The sequence below is a fragment of the Canis lupus genome, chromosome 27 (genome assembly GCF_011100685.1).
Source record: "Canis lupus familiaris isolate Mischka breed German Shepherd chromosome 27, alternate assembly UU_Cfam_GSD_1.0, whole genome shotgun sequence".
In the NCBI taxonomy this organism is placed as follows: Eukaryota; Metazoa; Chordata; class Mammalia; order Carnivora; family Canidae; genus Canis; species Canis lupus.
This window is the reverse complement of record NC_049248.1, coordinates 26,238,973-26,258,765: the sequence shown is the minus strand read 5'-3', so window position 1 is coordinate 26,258,765 and position 19,793 is coordinate 26,238,973. Positions and strand designations below refer to the sequence as shown.

The 19,793-nt window shown below is 35.9% G+C and overlaps 1 protein-coding gene and 1 pseudogene across 1 annotated transcript in view; both read right to left on the bottom strand.

Moving 5' to 3' along the window:
- Positions 1-2,238: 2,238 nt before the first annotated feature.
- LOC111092906 lies at positions 2,239-3,173 on the bottom strand (annotated as a pseudogene).
- Positions 3,174-4,320: 1,147 nt separating this feature from the next.
- Positions 4,321-19,793, bottom strand: part of ARNTL2 (aryl hydrocarbon receptor nuclear translocator like 2) — a 123,376-nt gene continuing 107,903 nt past the window's right edge. Inside the window, 3 exon segments of the mRNA XM_038577125.1 lie at positions 4,321-8,565; positions 10,030-10,138; positions 11,897-11,972. Of these exon segments, the coding sequence (XP_038433053.1) occupies positions 8,429-8,565; positions 10,030-10,138; positions 11,897-11,972 (322 nt within the window). The 3' untranslated portion in view covers positions 4,321-8,428.

Below are 19,793 nucleotides of genomic sequence, written 5' to 3'. Positions count from 1 at the left end.
GACCCTCATCTGGCTAAGGGTTTATCAATTTTGATCTTTTCAAAGAGCCAGCTCTCGGTATCCTTGATCTGCTTTTTGCCCCCCTTTTTTTTTTTTCTATTTTGTTTCTGCTCTACTCTTTATTTCCTTCCTTCTCCTGGTTCTGGGTTTTGTTTGTTCTTCCTTTTCTAGCTCCTTTAGGTGTAAGGTTAGATTGTTTGAGATTTTTCTTCTTGATGTAGGTTTGTATTGCTATAAACTTCCCTCCTAGAACAACTTTTGATACATTCCAAAGATTCTGGATCATCGCTTTCACTTTCATTTGTCTCCATGTATTTTTTATATCTTCTTGATTTCTTAGTTGACCCATTTGTTGTTCAGTTACATGTTATTTAATCCTACATGTATTTGTATTCTTTCCAGATTTTTTCTTTTTCTTTTTTTTTTCTTTCCAGATTTTTTCTTGTGATTTCTAGTTTTATAACATTGTGGTTGGAAAGGATGTATGATATAACTTCAATCTTTTTGAATTTGTTGTGATTGGTTTTGTGGCCTAACGTGACCTATTCTAGGAAAAGTTCCGTGTTCATTTGAAAAGACTATGTTCTGGAATGTTCTGAATATATTTGTTAGTTGCATCTGGTCTGCTGTGTCATTCAAAGCCACCGTTTCCTTGTTGATTTTTCTGCTTAGATGATCTATCCATTGGTGTAAATGGGGTGCGTAAGTCCTCTACTATTGTGTTAATATCAATTAACTTCCAGTAAGTTTGTTATTAGCTGCTTTATGTATTTAGGTGCTCCTGTGTTGCGTGCATAAATACTGACAATTGTATTTTCTTATTGGATTATTCCCTTTGTTGTGATGTATCTTTTTTTGTCCCATGTTATAGTCTTTGTTTTAAAGTCTATTTTGTCCAGTGGAAGTATTGCTACCCCAGCTTTGCATGACAGATGCTTCTCTATCCCTTAACTTTTAATCTGCAAGTGTCTTTAGGTCTAAAATGAGTCTTGTAGGTAGCATATAGATGGGTCTTGCTTTTTTATCCTTTCTGTCACCCTCTGTCTTCTGATTAGAGCACTCAGTTCATTTACATTCAAAATAAGTATTATAGAAATAAACTTATTGCCATTTTGTTACTTGCTTTGTTTTTGTGGTTCTTTGTTCCTTTATTCTCTTGCTCTCTTTTATGGTTTGCTGGCTTTCTTTATTGTGGATAAATAAATAAATAAATAAATACTTGAATTCCTTCCTCTTTATTTTTTGCATATCCTATTACTAGTTTTTTATTTGTGGTTACTATTGGGCTTATATACATCTTATGCAGCTAGGCCTATCTAAAGTTGATGGTTGTTTAAGTTTGAACTCATTCTAAAAGCACTAACTTTTGGGACACCTGGGTGGCTCAGTTGGTTGAGCATCTGACTCCTGGTTTCAGCTCAGGTCATGATCTCAGGGTCATGATAGGAACCCTGCATTGGGCTCTGCCCTCAGCATAGAGTCAGCCCTAGAATCTTTCCACCTTCCTCTCCTTTCCCCTCTATTCTTCCGCCACACTCAAGCTCTTTCTCTCATAAATAAATAAATAGCATTAAATTTTTACTCCCCTCCCCATTTTGTTAGGTGATGTCATATTTTACATCCTATTTTGTGAATCCCTAGACTGATTTTTATACATATTCTTAATTTTACTGCTTTGGTGCTTCCTACTTTTCTCACTCCTGCTTATGGTCTTTGCTTTCTACAAAGAGTCCCCTTGAGCATTTCTTATAAGCCTGGTTTAGTGTGATGAATTCCCTCAACATTTGTTTGGGAAACTATTGATCTCTCTATTCTGAACGATAGGCTTCCTGGATGGAGTATTCTTGGTTGGCAGAATTATTTTCCTTTCAGCATTTTGAACATATGGTGCCACTCCTCAAAGTTTCTGCTGAAAAATCTGGTGATAGTCTTAATGGATGTTCTCTTGTTTGTAACAAGTTGCTTTCCTCACTGCTTTTAAGATTCTCCTCTTGTCTTAAACTTCTCACAATTGTTATAAATTGTGTTTTTTGTTAAGTAAAATATATATAATTTAAGGATCCATACTCAGACTACAAAAAAGGGAGGGAGAAAAGAGAAAAGCAGAAGTAATGCCCATCACTGCATGATTTACATGGTAAGTAACAGAATATCATGTTCAACAGTGCAATTTTCCTTTGCTAGTTCAGCGATGCAAGTCTTCATATGAAGTTCACTGTTGTTCTTGCATTTCAGGGTTTAGCTGTGCACTTGTAGGGAGTTAGAGTTCCTGCCAGACCTCTGAGTGGAATTACTATGGCTACAATCACTTTTATTGTAGGATGACAGAGCTTCATATCCCAGTGCTTAACTGTTCTTACAAAGCTGGTCCTTCCATTACTCTTGGTGGAAAGTTATATTGCTGAGAAATCTGTAGCATTACTCACCTTTATAGCCCATAATATATACTACTCATTAATATTAATGAGGACGTAGGCAGCCAGACTTGGTGTAAAGATTAATGGTGTGCTTGGAATGTTTACTAGAAGCCTTTAGAATCTCCTTCACCTCCACTACTGCAGCCATGCCATGGCATCTGGCCTTTAGCTCTTAACTTCAGCCTGCCTGAATGACATAGTTGTTTTGGAACTAGGTCTTCTGCATGGCCCTAAGAGGTTTACGTTTGCAGCATTCACTGCTGGCTCCTCTACGGTTTCCATTACTAGGATCCATAGGAAAATTCACTCTTTCCACAGTAATAATGGCCTTATGAAAGATGCACAGTCATAAACGGCAACTCCTTGTAAGCTTGGCTCTCAGACCACAAGTGGCCATACTCCATGAAGATGGGCCTGCAGCCCTCTGGGCCTACTTGCATGTAGATTTACAGAACTTAATGTCCTCTTGTTGGAAGTAATGGTGCAGATGGATGTGTACATGGCACAGGGTAAGAGCAGATTTGGGCTCCTGGGGGTGCCCAGCACAACTTTAAACTGCTCAGTGGCCAGGATGGCATTGATCTGGGTATTGTGGTGCAAATGGTTGGACATCTTTGTCATGTTCTAGGGTAAGGATGCAAACAGGCTCACAGGCCACAGGCTGGCCCCAGGAATCCACAACAGGCAGAGCACAGCCAGGGCGAGCAGCTCAAGCCCAGCCCATAGTAGCATACCTTCTAGACTAATGCAGACCATGATCATGGCATAGTGGGACAACATGTAGCAGTATCAAGGACTCTGGGAGGCCTGCTTCACTCTCCCCTCTCCCCCCGCTGTAGGTTTGGTCTACCCAGGAGAGGAAGTAGATTCAGGATTTTCCTATATCATCATTTTGAGTTGGACTAAAAGATTTTTCAAGAGTTCTATTAAGTTAGAAGTCTTCATAATCTAACCTTCTCACTTTAGTATTGTCTTTTGAAGAAAAAAGTTATTTTAAAAATGTGACATATTTATTCCCAAGGTAAAATGCAACTGATTTTTTTTTTTTTCCTGGATAGGAATAAATGTGGAAAATACTACCTAAATGTAAGTTTAAGAACTATGACTGCCTAAGAAAATATATCCTATGCCAGAGACACACAGCTGGACAAGAACTTAAGACCACTCTTTATGGAGTCTCTTACACACTGAAGCAACAGACAGAGTCCTCCAAAGCAACTAGTGGCTTGGTATTAAACAAAAAATGTGACCGATATTAAAAACACATAACACAACTTGCTGCTACCCACTATCCCAACCCCGCCAAAAGAAAACAACCAAAAACAAGACTCAAGGTTCATGGAGCTAAGCTACAATTCTCTGAAATCATCAACTATTATAAATTACAAGTTTTTCTGGTCCTGTCTGCACATGTCTCCATTCTTTCCATTGGCCCTAGGATGTCAGGCAGCTGGCTATTTTTGACATCCTTTCCCTTTCAAGGATGCCTTTAAATACAGGTTTGGGCATGTAGTGAAAACCTGATCAATCTGTATATTCTAGCCTGGTGACCACACGAAAATCTATGTGAACCAAGTTGATCCAAAGGCCCAAACAAAGGATAATTTTGTGTGAATTACTAGGAAATGGAGAAACTCTCTTTCCATTGAGATTGGCAGATAGATGAACAATATGTGCTGGGAACTTCTGAGTGCCATTATGAGCAAGCAGACTGTTACAGCAGTTAGCATATCCTCATGAACATACACACATATATACAGAGTAATGTAGTTCAATGTATCTCTCTGGACAGTGGTTTGAGAAAATTGGATCTTCTAGTCTATGTTTCCACTTTAGAAAGTAGTTAAGGATATACTTTTTTGGAAGAGGTTTAATACATGAAGTTTAAAAAACTTCAAACTAGTAATTATTATAAATATATTTTAATTTCACTCTTCATTACTTACCACAAAATTTAAAAAATACCAATATACAGACAAGAGCAAGTAAACTGGAAAAGAGCTAAAAGTTGTATAAAAAAAAAAAAAACAAACAAATCTAAGCACAGGGATGTAGGAGCAGTGACACACATACCATATACTCTCAAATGAATTCATAAAGCATGTTCCAGGTTAGACAAGTCTTCTTTCTACAGTCCCCTTTTACGGGCGACACCTCTGGAAAGCATCTTAAACCAAAGTTCTTTTATTATGTGGGGAAACATCTTCCCAGACTTCTCTTAAAAAGCATTTTTCATAAAACAACTAACACCAGAGAGGCAGACCTAATCTAAATGCAAGTCATAAATGCCCCCCTCAGGCCCCATAGAACTTGGAAATATTAATGAAAACAAAGCACTATAGAAATGGAAAAGTGACACCTAGTGGCCACTTGGCAGTTTTCCCTTACGGCTTCTGATAACTAGATCTTTTCCGGCTCTTCCCATAACTGTGTTTGGCAAATCTGAATTTCCAATTCCAGAGCCAAACAATGACCTATCTGAATAGTAGATGCCTTTTTAGAGCAGGATCTGAAATGACCCTAAACATGGTCTAATAACTAGATAGTGATAATTTCATTTACTGTGCCCAGATGCTATAAAATTCTAGAAATTCCTCAAAGAATAGGACTAATAAATACAGCCTTTTCCCATTGTGACACTGCAATGAAGTACTTTAATCCTACTTATCTACCAGAAGCCTCTATTTTCTATTTTCCTATCTGTCTTTCAATTTCTCAATGGGTTTCCAAATTTTGTGACTGCGATAGGGTGTCAATATTATAGCCCAAGTTTTATTTGATTTCAGGCTATCATCATGTAATGAAATATCTGATAACATTTTCAGGTTTACTGGTTTCAAAAAAGTTTTGAATTTTGATAGAAGTTCACAGTTATTTGATTATACTAAAGGATCAATAAACAACAGTTCCGTAACCCACGGCATTTAGAGGTAAATATCATAGTTATTATTGTATAACTTTTGGCCTACTTCAATAATATCCACTTAACAAAATGTTTTAGAGTAGCACTGTCCAATAGATATATACATGCCACATGTGTAATTTATAATTTTCTTGTAGCCACATTAAGAGTAAAAAGTAAAATGTTTTTTTATATAGTTCAGTATATCCAAAATACTGGAGTATGTGATCAATATAAAACAGTTTATTTAAAATATAGTTTTTATATTTTAAAATTTTTATCTAAGTAAGTTCTATATCTGACATGGGGCTTGAATTCATGACCCTGAGATCAAGAGTTACAGCTCCACCAACTGAGCCAGCCAGGTGTCCTGTTAAAAAACTTTTAGTGTGATATTTTATGTTTATAAAACCTGGTAAGAATTTTACAGCCTATCTCAATTTGCAGTATCTCCATTTCAAGTGTTCAATAGCCACACATGGCCTGTGGCTATATACTAGATGACACCGTTCTAGAGTCTGACCCTAATATTCAAGGCCCACAGATTAGAATCACAGAATCAGAACTGGAAGTAAACTTAGAGATCAAACCTCTTGTTACAGATGAGGAAACTGAGGCACATACAGAGTGTGTTTAAATGGCTTACTTGAGGTCAAACAGCTAAACTGAGGCTGAGCAGGCTCTTTCTGTTCCTAGGCTCTTCCCCACTCCAGTACTTTGTTGTAAGTATTATAAGTACTGTATTGTAAGTATTATAAGATTTTTTTTCTTAGGAAAAAATCACAGAACTAGGATATTCTTTTTTTTTTAATATTTTTATGATTTCATTTAACATGTAGATGCTTTGCTTCAAAATGCAGGAAATTAATGGGTTGGAGAAAAAGTAATATAGGGGAAGCCATAAAAATATCTGTCATGCCTAATAGCAATTCAATGTAAATGCTACATACACACTTTAGAGAAAACACTAAACTTGGGAGAGCTATATTGTATGGATTGGATTCTGGGCCCAGGACAAAAATCTACAAAATAAAAACAAAAACAAAAACAAAAACAGTCGAGTGGGTTAGTAGAAAAGCAAAGCCTTCAATTGACTATCTGCCCACTGGTCTACAGACCAACTCTTCCTCTTGCAAAGAGAATAAAACTGCTTCTCTGTGGGGTAGCAATGGCTGGCCTCTGGAAACTCTGCCTCCCAAATCCTTGCATCAGGAGGGTCTGGCCCTCTGCTTTCAAGGCCATCCAGCCACGGTGATCCATCTTGCTATTACTGGCTTAGGTCAACTCTGGAGGCCAAGCCCAACCTGCAATGGTTTAGACCCTAAACTGTTACGTTGGGACAGCCTCGGACTTAACAGATGTGATTGATCCCCCTTCTTCAGACTTAAAACTATCATGCTTAGCCTACTGCAAACCCATCTCCCTCATCTTATAGGGTTTCTTTGGCTTCTTGTAAACCTACATGTCTCTCAAGTCCCAGAAGTGGGAGCTTACCCTTCCATATTGCTGGAACCTTGTATTGGCTGGAGGACAATGTGCCAATACACCCTTGCCCAGGTAGCCACTGCTGTGGTCAGGCCTGAAGGGAGGACGTGCTTTTGGCCCATTGCCTGTTGGTATGTTTGCTATTAACCTGCTTGACAAATGTTCTAACTTATTACATCCAGCCTAAGGAAATGTGCAAGGTCAAAATAATGCTTTGTTTTGGTGCAAGGCTCAGAGGGATAACTTGGAAAGTGTAGTGCCACGTAGAGGAAGAGAACACATTGGATCCCCTATATCAAAGCCTCGGGCTTCCCCATTAATTTCCTAGTCTATTATACTTTGACTTGTGGGGCACAAAAGAAAATCTATGAGAACACACTTGGTAAACTAGAAAGAGCTATGAAAAAACATAAGGTATTATGAAAGTATGACCTTCAAAAAGGTATGTATACATACATGATTCTAAATATTCTTGTGCTCAAGTATAAGCCACCCCTCAATTGCAAGTTTAAAAGACAATCTCCAAATTTGTAATTATAGCTAGAAAATTGTTTTTTAAATTCTTTCTCATTGCCTCAGTTTCAAAACTTTACTTAGCATTCATGTAATTGGTTATAGGCAACAGTGATTGTAATTGCCTAATCTAGAAGGCCACATTTAGTTCCTGGGTCAGTTAACTAATCATTTCACCAGTGAACCTATCGCTTTCCCAAATGTGTATAAAGAAACTGATTTATGTGCAATAAACATTTTTAAAATATGAATTTAACTGGGACTTTACCCAAGAACGTTAACCTGCCTGGGCTTGTTTTTTCCTCCATGGCTGATCTTTCATTAAGTATCTTTCTGCAGAAAAAAATGGTTTTATATATAATGAAAATCTTGAATAGTTATATTAACAGTAATTCTTACATGTATGGGATAATTACCAAGATCTAGGGCCTGAAATCTTTTCTTTTCTGTAGCAAGGTTGAAACCTTTTTTTTTTTTTTTTTTTTCCCTGAGTTTTAAATAAATCCTCTTAAAGTCCTTCTCATGTTCTTGACCAAGCTAACTATCCTGGCTTTCTGTTTACTCAAATGTGCAATGACTGAATACAGTGTACATTGGAATTATGACTACCAATTGTACCATCTCTTTAAATGTTCGTTTTCTTAAAGTGTGTAAGCCCTGTCTTCAATATATAAGATATAAGAAATGGAGATGCTCCAACTTCTACAAATATACTATTATAAATCCATTATAAATGAATCTTAGACACAGGAAAGTGGCAATACGAAACTCCTCAAACTCAAAAACTGCATCAGAAAATAAAAACAAAACCAAAACAAGATGTATGTGATATTCTTGGTTGGAAGTATTTTAACAAAGGGATAGCAACTAGTGGGTTTTAAGCCATGTCACTGAGTAAAGAAGTCAGTAGGGAACTGAACCATTCTTTGTAAAGGGAAACCTCACATCTCCCCATACTGCTGTGGAAGTAAGGTGCAAATCTATAACAATTGGTAGACTACTGAGGAATAAAAGATAAAATCAGTATCAATACAGTACAGAGGTTATACAGTTTTTTTGTAAATGAAATGCTTTAACACTTTCCTAATTTTTAAGAGTTAAAAGTAAAATGCTAGAGTGTCCAGTGGATGTCACTGAAGTCTCCGGGGTCTCCCAGGCCCCCCTCTGCTTCAAAGTAATTCATGAAGGCAGCCATGGCTGTGTCGTCATTGTCACACAAGGCATCAAAATCCAGCTGGGCATTTTCGCCTATGAAATTAAAATACAGACCTGTGTAAGTATGTTTGGAGGTTAAAAGATGATCTCTCTCTCTCTCTCTCTCTCTCTCTCTTTTGGCTTGCTTAGTCATTTTTAATGATATTCAAGAAACAGACTCTTAATTATAGAGAACAAACTAATGGTTACTAGAGGGGAGGTGGGTGGGTGGATAGGTGAGATAGGTGTAGGGGATTAAGGAGTGCACTTGTGATAAGCATCAGGTGATGTATGGAAGTGTTGAATTACTATATTGTACACCTGAAACTAATATTACACTGTATGTTAACTGGAATTAAATTAAAACTTCAAAAAAACTAATCGCAAGGCTAGAATACTACACAATAGAATTTTGAAGGAAAAGCATGTGTCTTAAATTGCATAAGGCGGATATATTTTTAAATTTATAACAAAGTGCTGTCAGAAACTGCACATAACTCTTGATGCACAAAAATAAGCTGATCTATGAGTTTTCTAATAGAAAATAACAGCACTAAAAGGTATGGACTCCCAGACAATTGGGACCTAGGGGCTAGTCTCTATGCATATGAATGTATAGAGCCTGGAAGGATAAACTTAACTTTATCATTCCTTGTGAAAATTATGTACTTCTTAAAGTATTATTTTTTTAAAGATTTATTTATTTATGATAGAGAGAGAGAGGCAGAGACACAGGAGGAGGGAGAAGCAAGCTCCATGACGGGAGCCCGACGTGGGACTCGATCCTGGGACTCCAGGATCGCGCCCTGGGCCAAAGGCAGGCGCCAAACTGCTGAGCCACCCAGGGATCCCCAAATTCTGTACTACTTTAACCTGAAAGGGAAGCCTGACAGAAAAGCATCCCCTTCCAAAAATCTGAAAAATCTTATAAGAGATTTTTCATTGAAAAAGGAAATAAGAAACCATAGAAGTAAGATTATTTAAGTTAGAGATAAGGAAGAGGCCCTAGAAATTATGGGTTAACACACAGCTACATATTAGCCAAAGTTTTCTAGAAATCTTTCAAAGTAAAATAGAATTTGAGATGATTAACATGTAATGCTCTGTGAGGCTGAAACCCAGTTTCTTTCAAGTTCTTGTTTTCTCTTTAACTTACATTTCCAGTAGATTAGTGTTAGTTATGGATGATATAAAACTGTGTCACTTCAATTTACTTGATTTGAGTCTGCATAAATATAGTTAAGTGAATAATTGCATCTTAAATACTTTTTTATTTAAATGGTATGTATTAACAATACCCATAACTAATTCTGTTGATAACGGAATTTTCAATGTCCAGGCACTGAGTAGCATACACCTTAAAGTCAAAGAGTTTAATTATTGTGCTTAGGATTTTGAATGGAAAAATCTTAGTTTTAAAGCTCATTGCTTCTCTAGAAGTCTCCTATGTCTGAAAACCTAATGATTAAGAAAGTGTTTGGAAAACTAAAATGGCGGGCAGTTGCCAAGAAATCTTACCAAGGAGTGGTTCATGACTATGGGGAGGAACAGCACTTTGGTTTCGCCTTGTAGCCTCTGACTTCCCTATTTCAGAAGAATTTAGTGGAATCAACTCCTTTTTTGACGTCTGAAAAGACAGAATAATAAACAGTTAAGGTGAACTAGGGGTGGTGGAAGGGGAGGAGGGCAGGGGGTGGGGGTGACTGGGTGGCGGGCACTGACGGGGGCACTTGACGGGATGAGCACTGGGTGTTATTCTGTATGTTGGCAAATTGAACACCAATAAAAAATAAATTTATTTTATTTTAAAAATAATAAACAGTTAAGGTTCCTACTTGAATGAAATAAAGATCTTTTAGTAATGATCAAATGTAGGCCAAATGTTGGCAGCACTACCACTGCCCTCATTGGTGTGACAGCTTGCATTTACTGAGGACTGTGTGCTAGGCAATCCACAGGCTCCGCTCATTTCATGTTTCAAATGTTGTGAGGTCAAGAATCTAAGGGCTAAAGAAGCTAATAGCTTGCCCAAGTGTTGGGACCATTATTCTAACCCATCCACCTGACTCCATAGTTCACATTCGTTATAACCATAAATGAATGCACATACTAGAAGGACAAGTTTTAGATTAAGAAGGAAAAGCTGCTTATTTTTAAGAAAAATGATGGTGAAACTGTGTCTCACCTGAAACTACAATGGGAAATAGTGCTATTGAATAAGAAATGGATTAAACTGGAGGCTTTTACCAAAAAGTTAATATACTGTTACATAGTTACAGACCAAGCAAATAGTTAATCAGTAGCTCATCAACATACATCGCTTACCAATGTAGTATTACTGACAACTTATTAGTGTGGCAATTATCCTCTGACCACATCCCTTTTTCTCTTCTGCTAAGGTAACCACTATCTGAGTTTTATGTTTTATGAAACAAAAGTTTATTTTGAACACTAAATAAATGCAATAATGCTCGGTGGGAAAAAGTACAATATTTACCTGTATTGTCTTAAGTTGATGATCTTGATTTATAAAATGTCTACATAATGTATATTGCTTGGAGATTATGTTGGGATGACTTAACTCCCTCCTTCTTGCCTATTGTCTGGCACAAAATGGATACCTAGTAAACATTTACTAAATGTATGAGTAGAAGTTAAATACTAGACCAAAAGACTCATGACATTTGTATAAAAACATTTTTTTTCAATGTTCTTTATGTCTCTGGTCAGATTTCTCTTTTCTCCTATTTTTTTAGACCACTTATAGACTTACTTTAGATCCTGCTGTTCCCTGAGATACCTTACAATTCTATTGTACTTGACTCTTCCAGATGCGTAGCACTATGTTGAGTCAATTTTGTATATGTAACAATGTATTATAAATAGTATTTGTTAAACCGAGTTAAACAGTATGTAATACTTGTAGTTTACAGTATTAAAATTTCTTTTTCCAGACCATAAGGAGTACATTTAATCCACTGAACTGGAGCCCATTAAAATAATATAATACCTACCATATATTGAGCATATATTGTGTACCAGGCATTGTTAAGTTTTTGTTTTTTTATATCAAATCAAGTAATTCACACACCACTCTAAGTTTGGTGCTATTTGCTACCCCCTATTTAACAGATGAGGAAATTGAGGCACAAAGTTTATAAAACAAGCCTGAGGTTACTTACCAAGCAGTAAGTGTCAAAGTCACAACATGGACCCAGATAGTAAGTGTGCTGAAACTTCTCTGTCAACCACTATTCTATGTTGTTTCTTAAAAACCATGGAAAGAGTTCATTTTATAGGATGGCATGTTTTCTCAAGGGAAATAATTAAGAAGGAACAAATTTCACCCACTTATTTCATGTGTATTATTACTTATTGTACTTACTTTCCTGGAGTTGATAGCACAAGAATCTTTCATTAAATCTGTTGGACTTGAGTCATCAAGAGAAGGAGACTGTAACCTTCAAAAAGTGACACATAAAAATTTTCTCTATGTATTTAGAGGAAAAATTATCTTATAATATGATTTTAAAAATACAGTGAAAAACAGGAGACTGAAGGTCAGGACAGTTTCCATAATTAGACAACCTATTCAGTGCCATACTTATTTTTCTACTATGGAATGTTGAAAAACACCCTGTGGTAAATAGAAACCTAAAACTCTGAGCTAAGAGCTCTTAGGTAAATCATGTTGTCTGTCTTAATAAAGCATGTGGTAAAGTAATGGATTAATAAATAGCAGTTCAAAGTAGGCATTCACATCAAGATTCTGTTCCTTATCAATTCCATATAAATAACAGAACCAAGAATAAAGAAATTTTCCTAATATCCTGCCTATTTCAATGAAAAATGTGTCCTGTTTTTACTATAATTTATCCCCAGGTAGAAAAATCAACAAACCCCAAAACAATGTAAACAATATCCTACACTTTAATCGCTTCAAGACCTAATATAATAATACTGGTCTCTTCAAGACTTTGACAGTAGCACACAAGGACAAATACAATATGATTCATTCATATGAACTACTCAGAGTAGTCAAATTCAGAGACAGAAAGTAGGCTGGTGATTGCCAGGGACTAAGGGGAGAGGGAAATGGACATCATAGTTTGGTGGGAGTTTCAGTTTTGCAAGGTGAAAAAAGTTCTAGAGATGGATGGTGGTGGTGATTACACCACAATGTAAATGTACTTAATGCTACTGAACTATATACCTAAAAATGGTTCAAATACTAAACTTTGGGGCACCTGGGTAGCTCAGTGTTTGAGCATCTGCCTTTGGCTCAGGTCACGATTCCAGAATCCTGGGATCAAGTCCTGCATTGGGCTCCCTGCAGGGAGCCTGCTTCTCCCTCTGCCTATATCTCTGCCTTTGTGTATCTCATGAATAAATAAAATCTTAAAAAAATACTATATATATTTTATTCCAATTAAAAGATAAACTGTCTCTCACTGATAGGTTTTTCATTACTTAAGTCACTTAGTTGTAAAACCTTAAATCTAGAAGGAACCCTGGATCCTATAGCAAAAGTCAGTATAGGATTAAATGCCAAGATTGTACAAACTACACACTCAAGCATTTAAAAATACACCCTATGCTATGGCCAGTTTTACATATTAAGTGTTGTAAAGAAATTTGTGATCAAAGTGTATGATGGATTATGTGCATATCCTTGTGTGTATGATTTATAATACTTTCAATACTTAAAGCATATAGCACATTGCAAGTATTCAATATTCAATAAAATTGGACATACAGTAGTCACATGACAAATGTCTCCATGATTTCCTTTAGTGGAAACTTTTTAATAGGAGAACTTAAAAAAATTAGACTAACAAAATGGTAGAAAACAAAAAGCAAAAATTTCTTCCCTCTTCTATATCTCCCACTCTTCAACACCTAGTTGTAAATATGAGAAGACTCAGACTCAACTAGTCTGAACAACTTTCTGTATTGTTATAGATTGTGGGGTTTAGGTTCTTTACAATTCCAAAATCCAAAATGCCTTGAAAACTGATTTTCCATAATTCTTAAAAAAAAAAAAACACTGATTTTTCCATAATTCTTGTGGCAGTAAAATCAGAATTGATCTGAACTCAGCAAAATCTGACCTGATAATGAGGCTAATGTTTTATCCTACTTTGTTCTGCCAGTATTTACAACTATTCACTTTAGAAATATCTTTAAGCTTTTTTACAGAAAACTGCAAAAAAGATGTAAAATTAGATGATAAAATGAAAGAGCATATATCCACCAAACAGCTTCAGTAATTCTTTCCCAAATCTTATTTAATATATATACCCCAAACTCTTCTCTTCTCCCACACATTTTACCATTTAATCTGTAAATACTTCTCAAAGCATAAATCCTAATTGGATTATGGGGTGCTGCCCATGAGATAACTAATTGTTCTCTTAAAAAAAGTAAATTCCAAAACACGATCTAAGATCCAACGAAATTCTATGTTCAAGGCCTATCTGGTCTCAAGGGTTTTAGATGGGCAATTAGGAGCCTGCATATACACATATTCACATATATAAACTCATCTCTTTTTTTCTTATACAAATGAGTTATTATACATACTATTCTTTTGTTCTATTCCTGCGCTATTAACTACATATTTTAAAGAGCTTTCTATATTAGTATAAATAGAACTACCTAATTCTTAACAGTTGCGCAATACTCTGTTGTATAGGTATGCCATAACAAGTTGTGGCTATGATAAATATTTAAATCACTACTGTAAACAAGCATGCAATGAAAGGTCTTATTCATCGACCTTTGCACAGTCATGTAAGAATATTTGCTCCTGGGGTAGAATTTGAGTCTAAGACTATAACCATTTACATTTTTTAATAGGTATCATCATATTGCCCTCCAGAATATTTGTATTAACTTATTAATTAAAAAAACTATTTCCCACTGTTTACTCCCACAGTCACTCACCCATACTGAGTATTATCAAACTTTCAAATCTTTGACAATCTTATAAATGAAAAACCTCATCACCTTGTTTAATTTTATATATAAAGTTGACCCTTGACCAACATGGGATTGAACTGTATGGGTCCACTTACACATGAATTTTCTTTGATAAATACTGTAAGTATATTTTTTCTTATGTTTTTCATCTTCTTTTACATTGAAGTATAGTTGACACACAATGTTACACTAGTTTCAGGCATACAACACAGTTCTTCAACAACTTTATACATTATGCTGTGCTCACCACAAGTGTGGCTCCAATCTGTCACTAATGTTATTACATTACCATTGACTATATTCTCTATGTACCTTTTTTTCCATTGACTTATTAATACTGTAACTGGAAGCCTGTACCTCCCACTTCCTTTCACCCATTTTACCCATCCTCTCCACACTCCTGTTCTCTGGTAACCATCAGTTCTATGTATTTATGGGTCTGTTTCTGCTTTTTGTTAATTTTTTAGACTCCACATAGAAGTGAAATCCTGTGGTATTTCTCTGTCAGACTTATTTCACTCAGTATACAACCTCTAAGTCCATGATGATGTAAGTGGCAAGACCTCATTCCTTTTTTATGACTGAGTAATATCGTGTGTGTGCGTACACACACGCACATATGCTACTTCTTAGCAATAATTGCACCTCAGACAAACCTCATTGCTCAGAATACTGCCACTGTGTAAACACTATTGCAACACTTCTTTATCCATTCATCTATCAATGGACACTTAGGTTGTTTCCATATTTGGCTATCATTAATGGTGCAATAAACATAGGGTGCACAGATCCTTTCAAATTAGTGCTTACATTTTCTTTGGGTAATTACTCAGCAATGGAATTAACAGATCATATATAGGTATTTCTATTTTTAAAGATTTTATTTGAGAGACAACGTGTGTGTGCTAGTGGGGTGAAGGGCGAGGGAGAGAATCTCAAGAAGACTCCTTGCTGGGATGCCTGGGTGGCTCAGCGGTTGAGTGTCTGCCTTTGGCTCAGGGCATGGTCCTGGAGTCCCGGGATCAAGTCTCACATCAGGCTCCCTGCATGGAGCCTGCTTCTCCCTCTGTCTGTGTCTCTCATGAATAAATAAAATCTTTTAAAAATTTTTATTAAAAAAAAAAAAAAGACTACCGGCTGAGCACAGAGTTCATTGACAGCTCGATCTTCCAATCCTGAGATCATGGCCTGAGCTGAAACCAAGAGTCAGACACTTAACTGATTGAGCCACTCAGGTGGTATTTCTATTTTTAATTCTTTGAGGAACCTCTATGCTATTTTCCACGATGGATGCACCAATTTACATTCCCACCAACCATGCATATGGGCTGCTTTTTCTCCACAGTCTCCCCAATACCTGCTATTTCTTGTCTTTTGATTTTTAGCCATTCTGACAGGTGTGAGGTGATATCTCATTGTGGTTTTGATTTGCCTTTCCCTGATGACGAGTGATGTTGAGCATCTTTACATGTATCTATTGGCCATCTGTATGTGTTCTTTGGAGAATGTATATTCAGATCCTCTGCCCATTTTTTTCTATTCTTTTTTATTTTATTATTTATTTATTTTTTTATTCTTTTTTTTTTTAAATTGAAGTTCTATTTGCCAACATCTAGTATAACACCCAGTGCTCATCCCATCAAGTGCCCTCCTCAGTGCGTCACCCAGTTACCCTATTCCCCTGCCCACCTCCCCTTCCACTACCCTTTGTTTCCCAGAGTTAGGAGTCTCTCATGTTTCCTCTGCCCATTTTTAAATTGTGGTGTTTAGGGTCTTTTTGATGTTGAGTTGTATACATTCTTTATTTTGGGTATTAAGCTGTTATGAAATGTAGTAGTTGTAAATATTGTCTCCTATTCTGTAGGTTACCTTTTAGTTTTGTTGATGCTTTCCTTTGCTGTGTAAAACCTTTTTATTTTGATGTAATTCCGGTAGTTTATTTTTGTTTTTGTTTCCCTTACCTCAGAAGACCTATCTAGAAAATGTTGCTAAGGTCAGTGTCCAAGAGATTACTGCCTTTTTTTCCCCTAGAAATTTTAAGGTTTTAGTTCTCATATTTAGGTCTCTAATCTATTTCAAATTTATTTTTGTGTATGGTATAAGTTCTTTTGCATGTAGCTATCCAGTTTTCCCAGAACTGTTTATTAAAGAGACTGTCCTTTCCCATTGCATGTTCTTCCCTCCTTTTTTATAGATTAATTGACCATATAATCATGGGTTTATTTCTGGGCTCTCTTCTGTTCCATTGATCTATGTGTCTAAATGTGTGCCAATATCATAATTTTTTTTATGATTTAGAATATATCTTGAAATTTGATACTGTGATACCTCCAGGTTTGTTCTTCCTTCTCAAGATTGCTTTGGCTATTTGGAAACTTTCATGGTTTCATACAAATTTCAGGGTTTTAGTTGTACGAAAAATGCTATTTGTATTTTAATAGGGATTATATTGAATCTGTAGATTGCTTCGGATAGTATGGGCATTTTAATATTTTTCCAATCCATGAGCATAGTATGTCCTTCCAATTGTCTGTGTCCTCTTCAATTTCTTTCATCAGTATTTTGTACTTTTCAAGGTACAGAACTTTAAACTCCTTAGTTTACTGCTAGGTATTTTATTAAGTGTAATTGTAAACAGAATTGCTTAATTTCTTAATTGCTTAATTTCTTAATTTCTTGCTTAATTTCTCTTTCTGCTACTTTATTAGCATATAGAAACAACAGGCTTCCATATATTGGTTTTTGTATCTCACAACTTACTGAATCCATTTATTTCCTAGTTTTTTGGTAGAGTTTTTAGTGTTTTATATGTATGGTTCCATGTTATCAGCAAGAAGTAACTGTTTTACTTTATCCTTACCAGTTTGGATGTCTTTTATTCTTTTTCTTGTCTGATAGTTATGGTTAGAACTCCCAGTTCTATGTTGAATAAAAGTGGTGAAGAGGGGATGTTATTGTTCTTGGTCTTAGAGAAAAAGCTCTAGTTTTTCACCATTGAAAAATGTGTGATGTCCATTCTGTTTTTTTCATATATGGCTTTTATTTATGTTGAGGTATGTACCTTCTAAACCCACTTTGTTGGATTTTTTTTTTTTTGCATAAATGGATGTTGACTTTTCCCAAATGCTTTATCTGTATCTATTAAGATGATCATGTGATTTCCATATTCATTTTGTTATTGTGGTGTATCAAATTCATCGATTTGCAAATATTGAGCTATCCCTACATCTGGAATAAATCCCACTTGATCATGCTCAATGATCCTTTTAATGCATTTTTGAATCTGGTTTGCTAATTCTTTTCTGAGGATTTCTGCATCTATGTTTATCAGAGATACTGCTATATAGGGTTTTGTTTTGTTTTTTTATAATGTCTGTCTTGTTTTGCTTTGGTATGAGTGTAATGCCAGCCTCATAGAATAAACTGGGAAACGTTCTTTTCTATTTTTATGGAATAGCTTGAAGGGAGTAGGTATTAACAATTCTTTAAACATTTGGTAGAATTCACCTGTGAATCCATCTGGTCTTGGACTTTTATTTGTTGAGATTTTGATGATCACGATTCCATTTTATTACTAGTAATGGATCTGTCCAGATTTTCTATTTCTTCCTGATTCAGTTTGTAAGACTGTATGTTTCTGGGAATTTATCTATTTCTTCTAGGCTATTCAGTTTATTGGCATATAATTTTTCACAGTAGTTTCTTATAATCCTCTGCAGTGTAGGTTGCAACTTCTGTTTTATTTTTAATTTTGAGACCTCTCTTTTTTGTTGAGTCTGGCTAATGGTTTATCAATTTTGTTTATCTTTCTAAAGAACCAATTCTTAGTTCCACTGATCTTTTAAGTCTCTATTTCATTTATTTCCACACTGGCTTTTATTATTTCTTTTCTTATACTAACTTTGCATTTTGTCCTTCTTTTTTGGCTCCTTTATATGGAAGGTTACATTGTTTGAGATTTTTCTTGTTTCTTGAGGTAGGCCTGTATCACTGTAAACTTCCTTCTTAGAACTGCTGTTGCTAAGTCTGGCCAGGGGTTTATCAATCTTATTAATCTTTCAAAGAACCAGGTCTTAGTGTTGTTGATCTGTTTTACTGTTCTTTTGGTTTCTATTTCATTGATTTCTGCTTTAATCTCCATTATTTCTATTCTCCTGCTGGATTTAGGCTTTATTTCCTGTTCTTTCTCTAGTGCCTTTAGGGGTAAAGTAGGGTTGTGTATCTGAGACCTTTCTTGTTTCTTGAGAAAGGCCTGTATTGCTATATACTTCCCTCTTAGGACTGCCTTTGCTGCATCCCAAAGGTTTTGAACAGTTGTGTTTTCATTTTCATTTGTTTCCATGAAATTTTTAAAAAAGATTTTATTTATTTATTCATGAGAGGCAGAGAGAGAGAGAGAGAGAGAGTGAGAGAGAGAGAGAGAGAGAGAGAGAGAGAGAGGCAGAGACACAGGCAGAGGGAGAAGCAGGCTCCACACAGGGAGCCTGATGTGGGCCTCGATCCTGGGTCTCCAGGATCAGGCCCTGGGCTGAAAGTGGTGGTAAATCGCTGAGCCACCTGGGCTGCCCTGTTTCCATGAATTAAAAAAAAAAATTAAATTTCCTGGTTGGCCCATTCATGCTTTAGTAGGATGCTCTTTAACCTCCATGAATTTGAATTCTTTCCAAATTTCCTCTTATGATTGAGTTCCAGTTTCAAAGCATTGTGGTCTGGAAATATGCATGGAATGATCCCAGTCTTTTTGTACTGACTGAGATCTGATTTGTGACCCAGCATGTAATCTATTCTGGAGAATGTTCTTCGTGCACTTGGGAAGAATGTGTATTCTGTTGCTTTAGGATAGAATGTTCTAAATATATCTGTGAAGTCCATCTGGTCCAGTGTGTCATTCAAAGCCTTTGTTTCCTTGTTGATCTTCTGCTTAGATTATCTATACATTGCAGTGAGTGGGGTGTTAAAGTCCCCTACTATTGTATCATTATCAATGTGCTTATTTAATTTTGTTATTAATTGGCTTATATAACTGGCCACTCCCATGTTAGGACATAAAAATTTACAATTATTAGATCTTGTTGGATAGACCCTTTAATTAAGATATAGTATCCTTCTTCATCTCTTATTACAGCCTATGGCTTTAAAATCTAATTTGTCTGATATAAAGATTGCTACCTCAGCTTTCTTTTGATGTCCATTAGTATGATAAATGGTTTTCCACCTCCCTCACTTTTTTTTTAAAGATTTATTTATTCATGATAGACACAGAGAGAGAAAGAGAGAGGCAGAGACACAGGAAGAGGGAG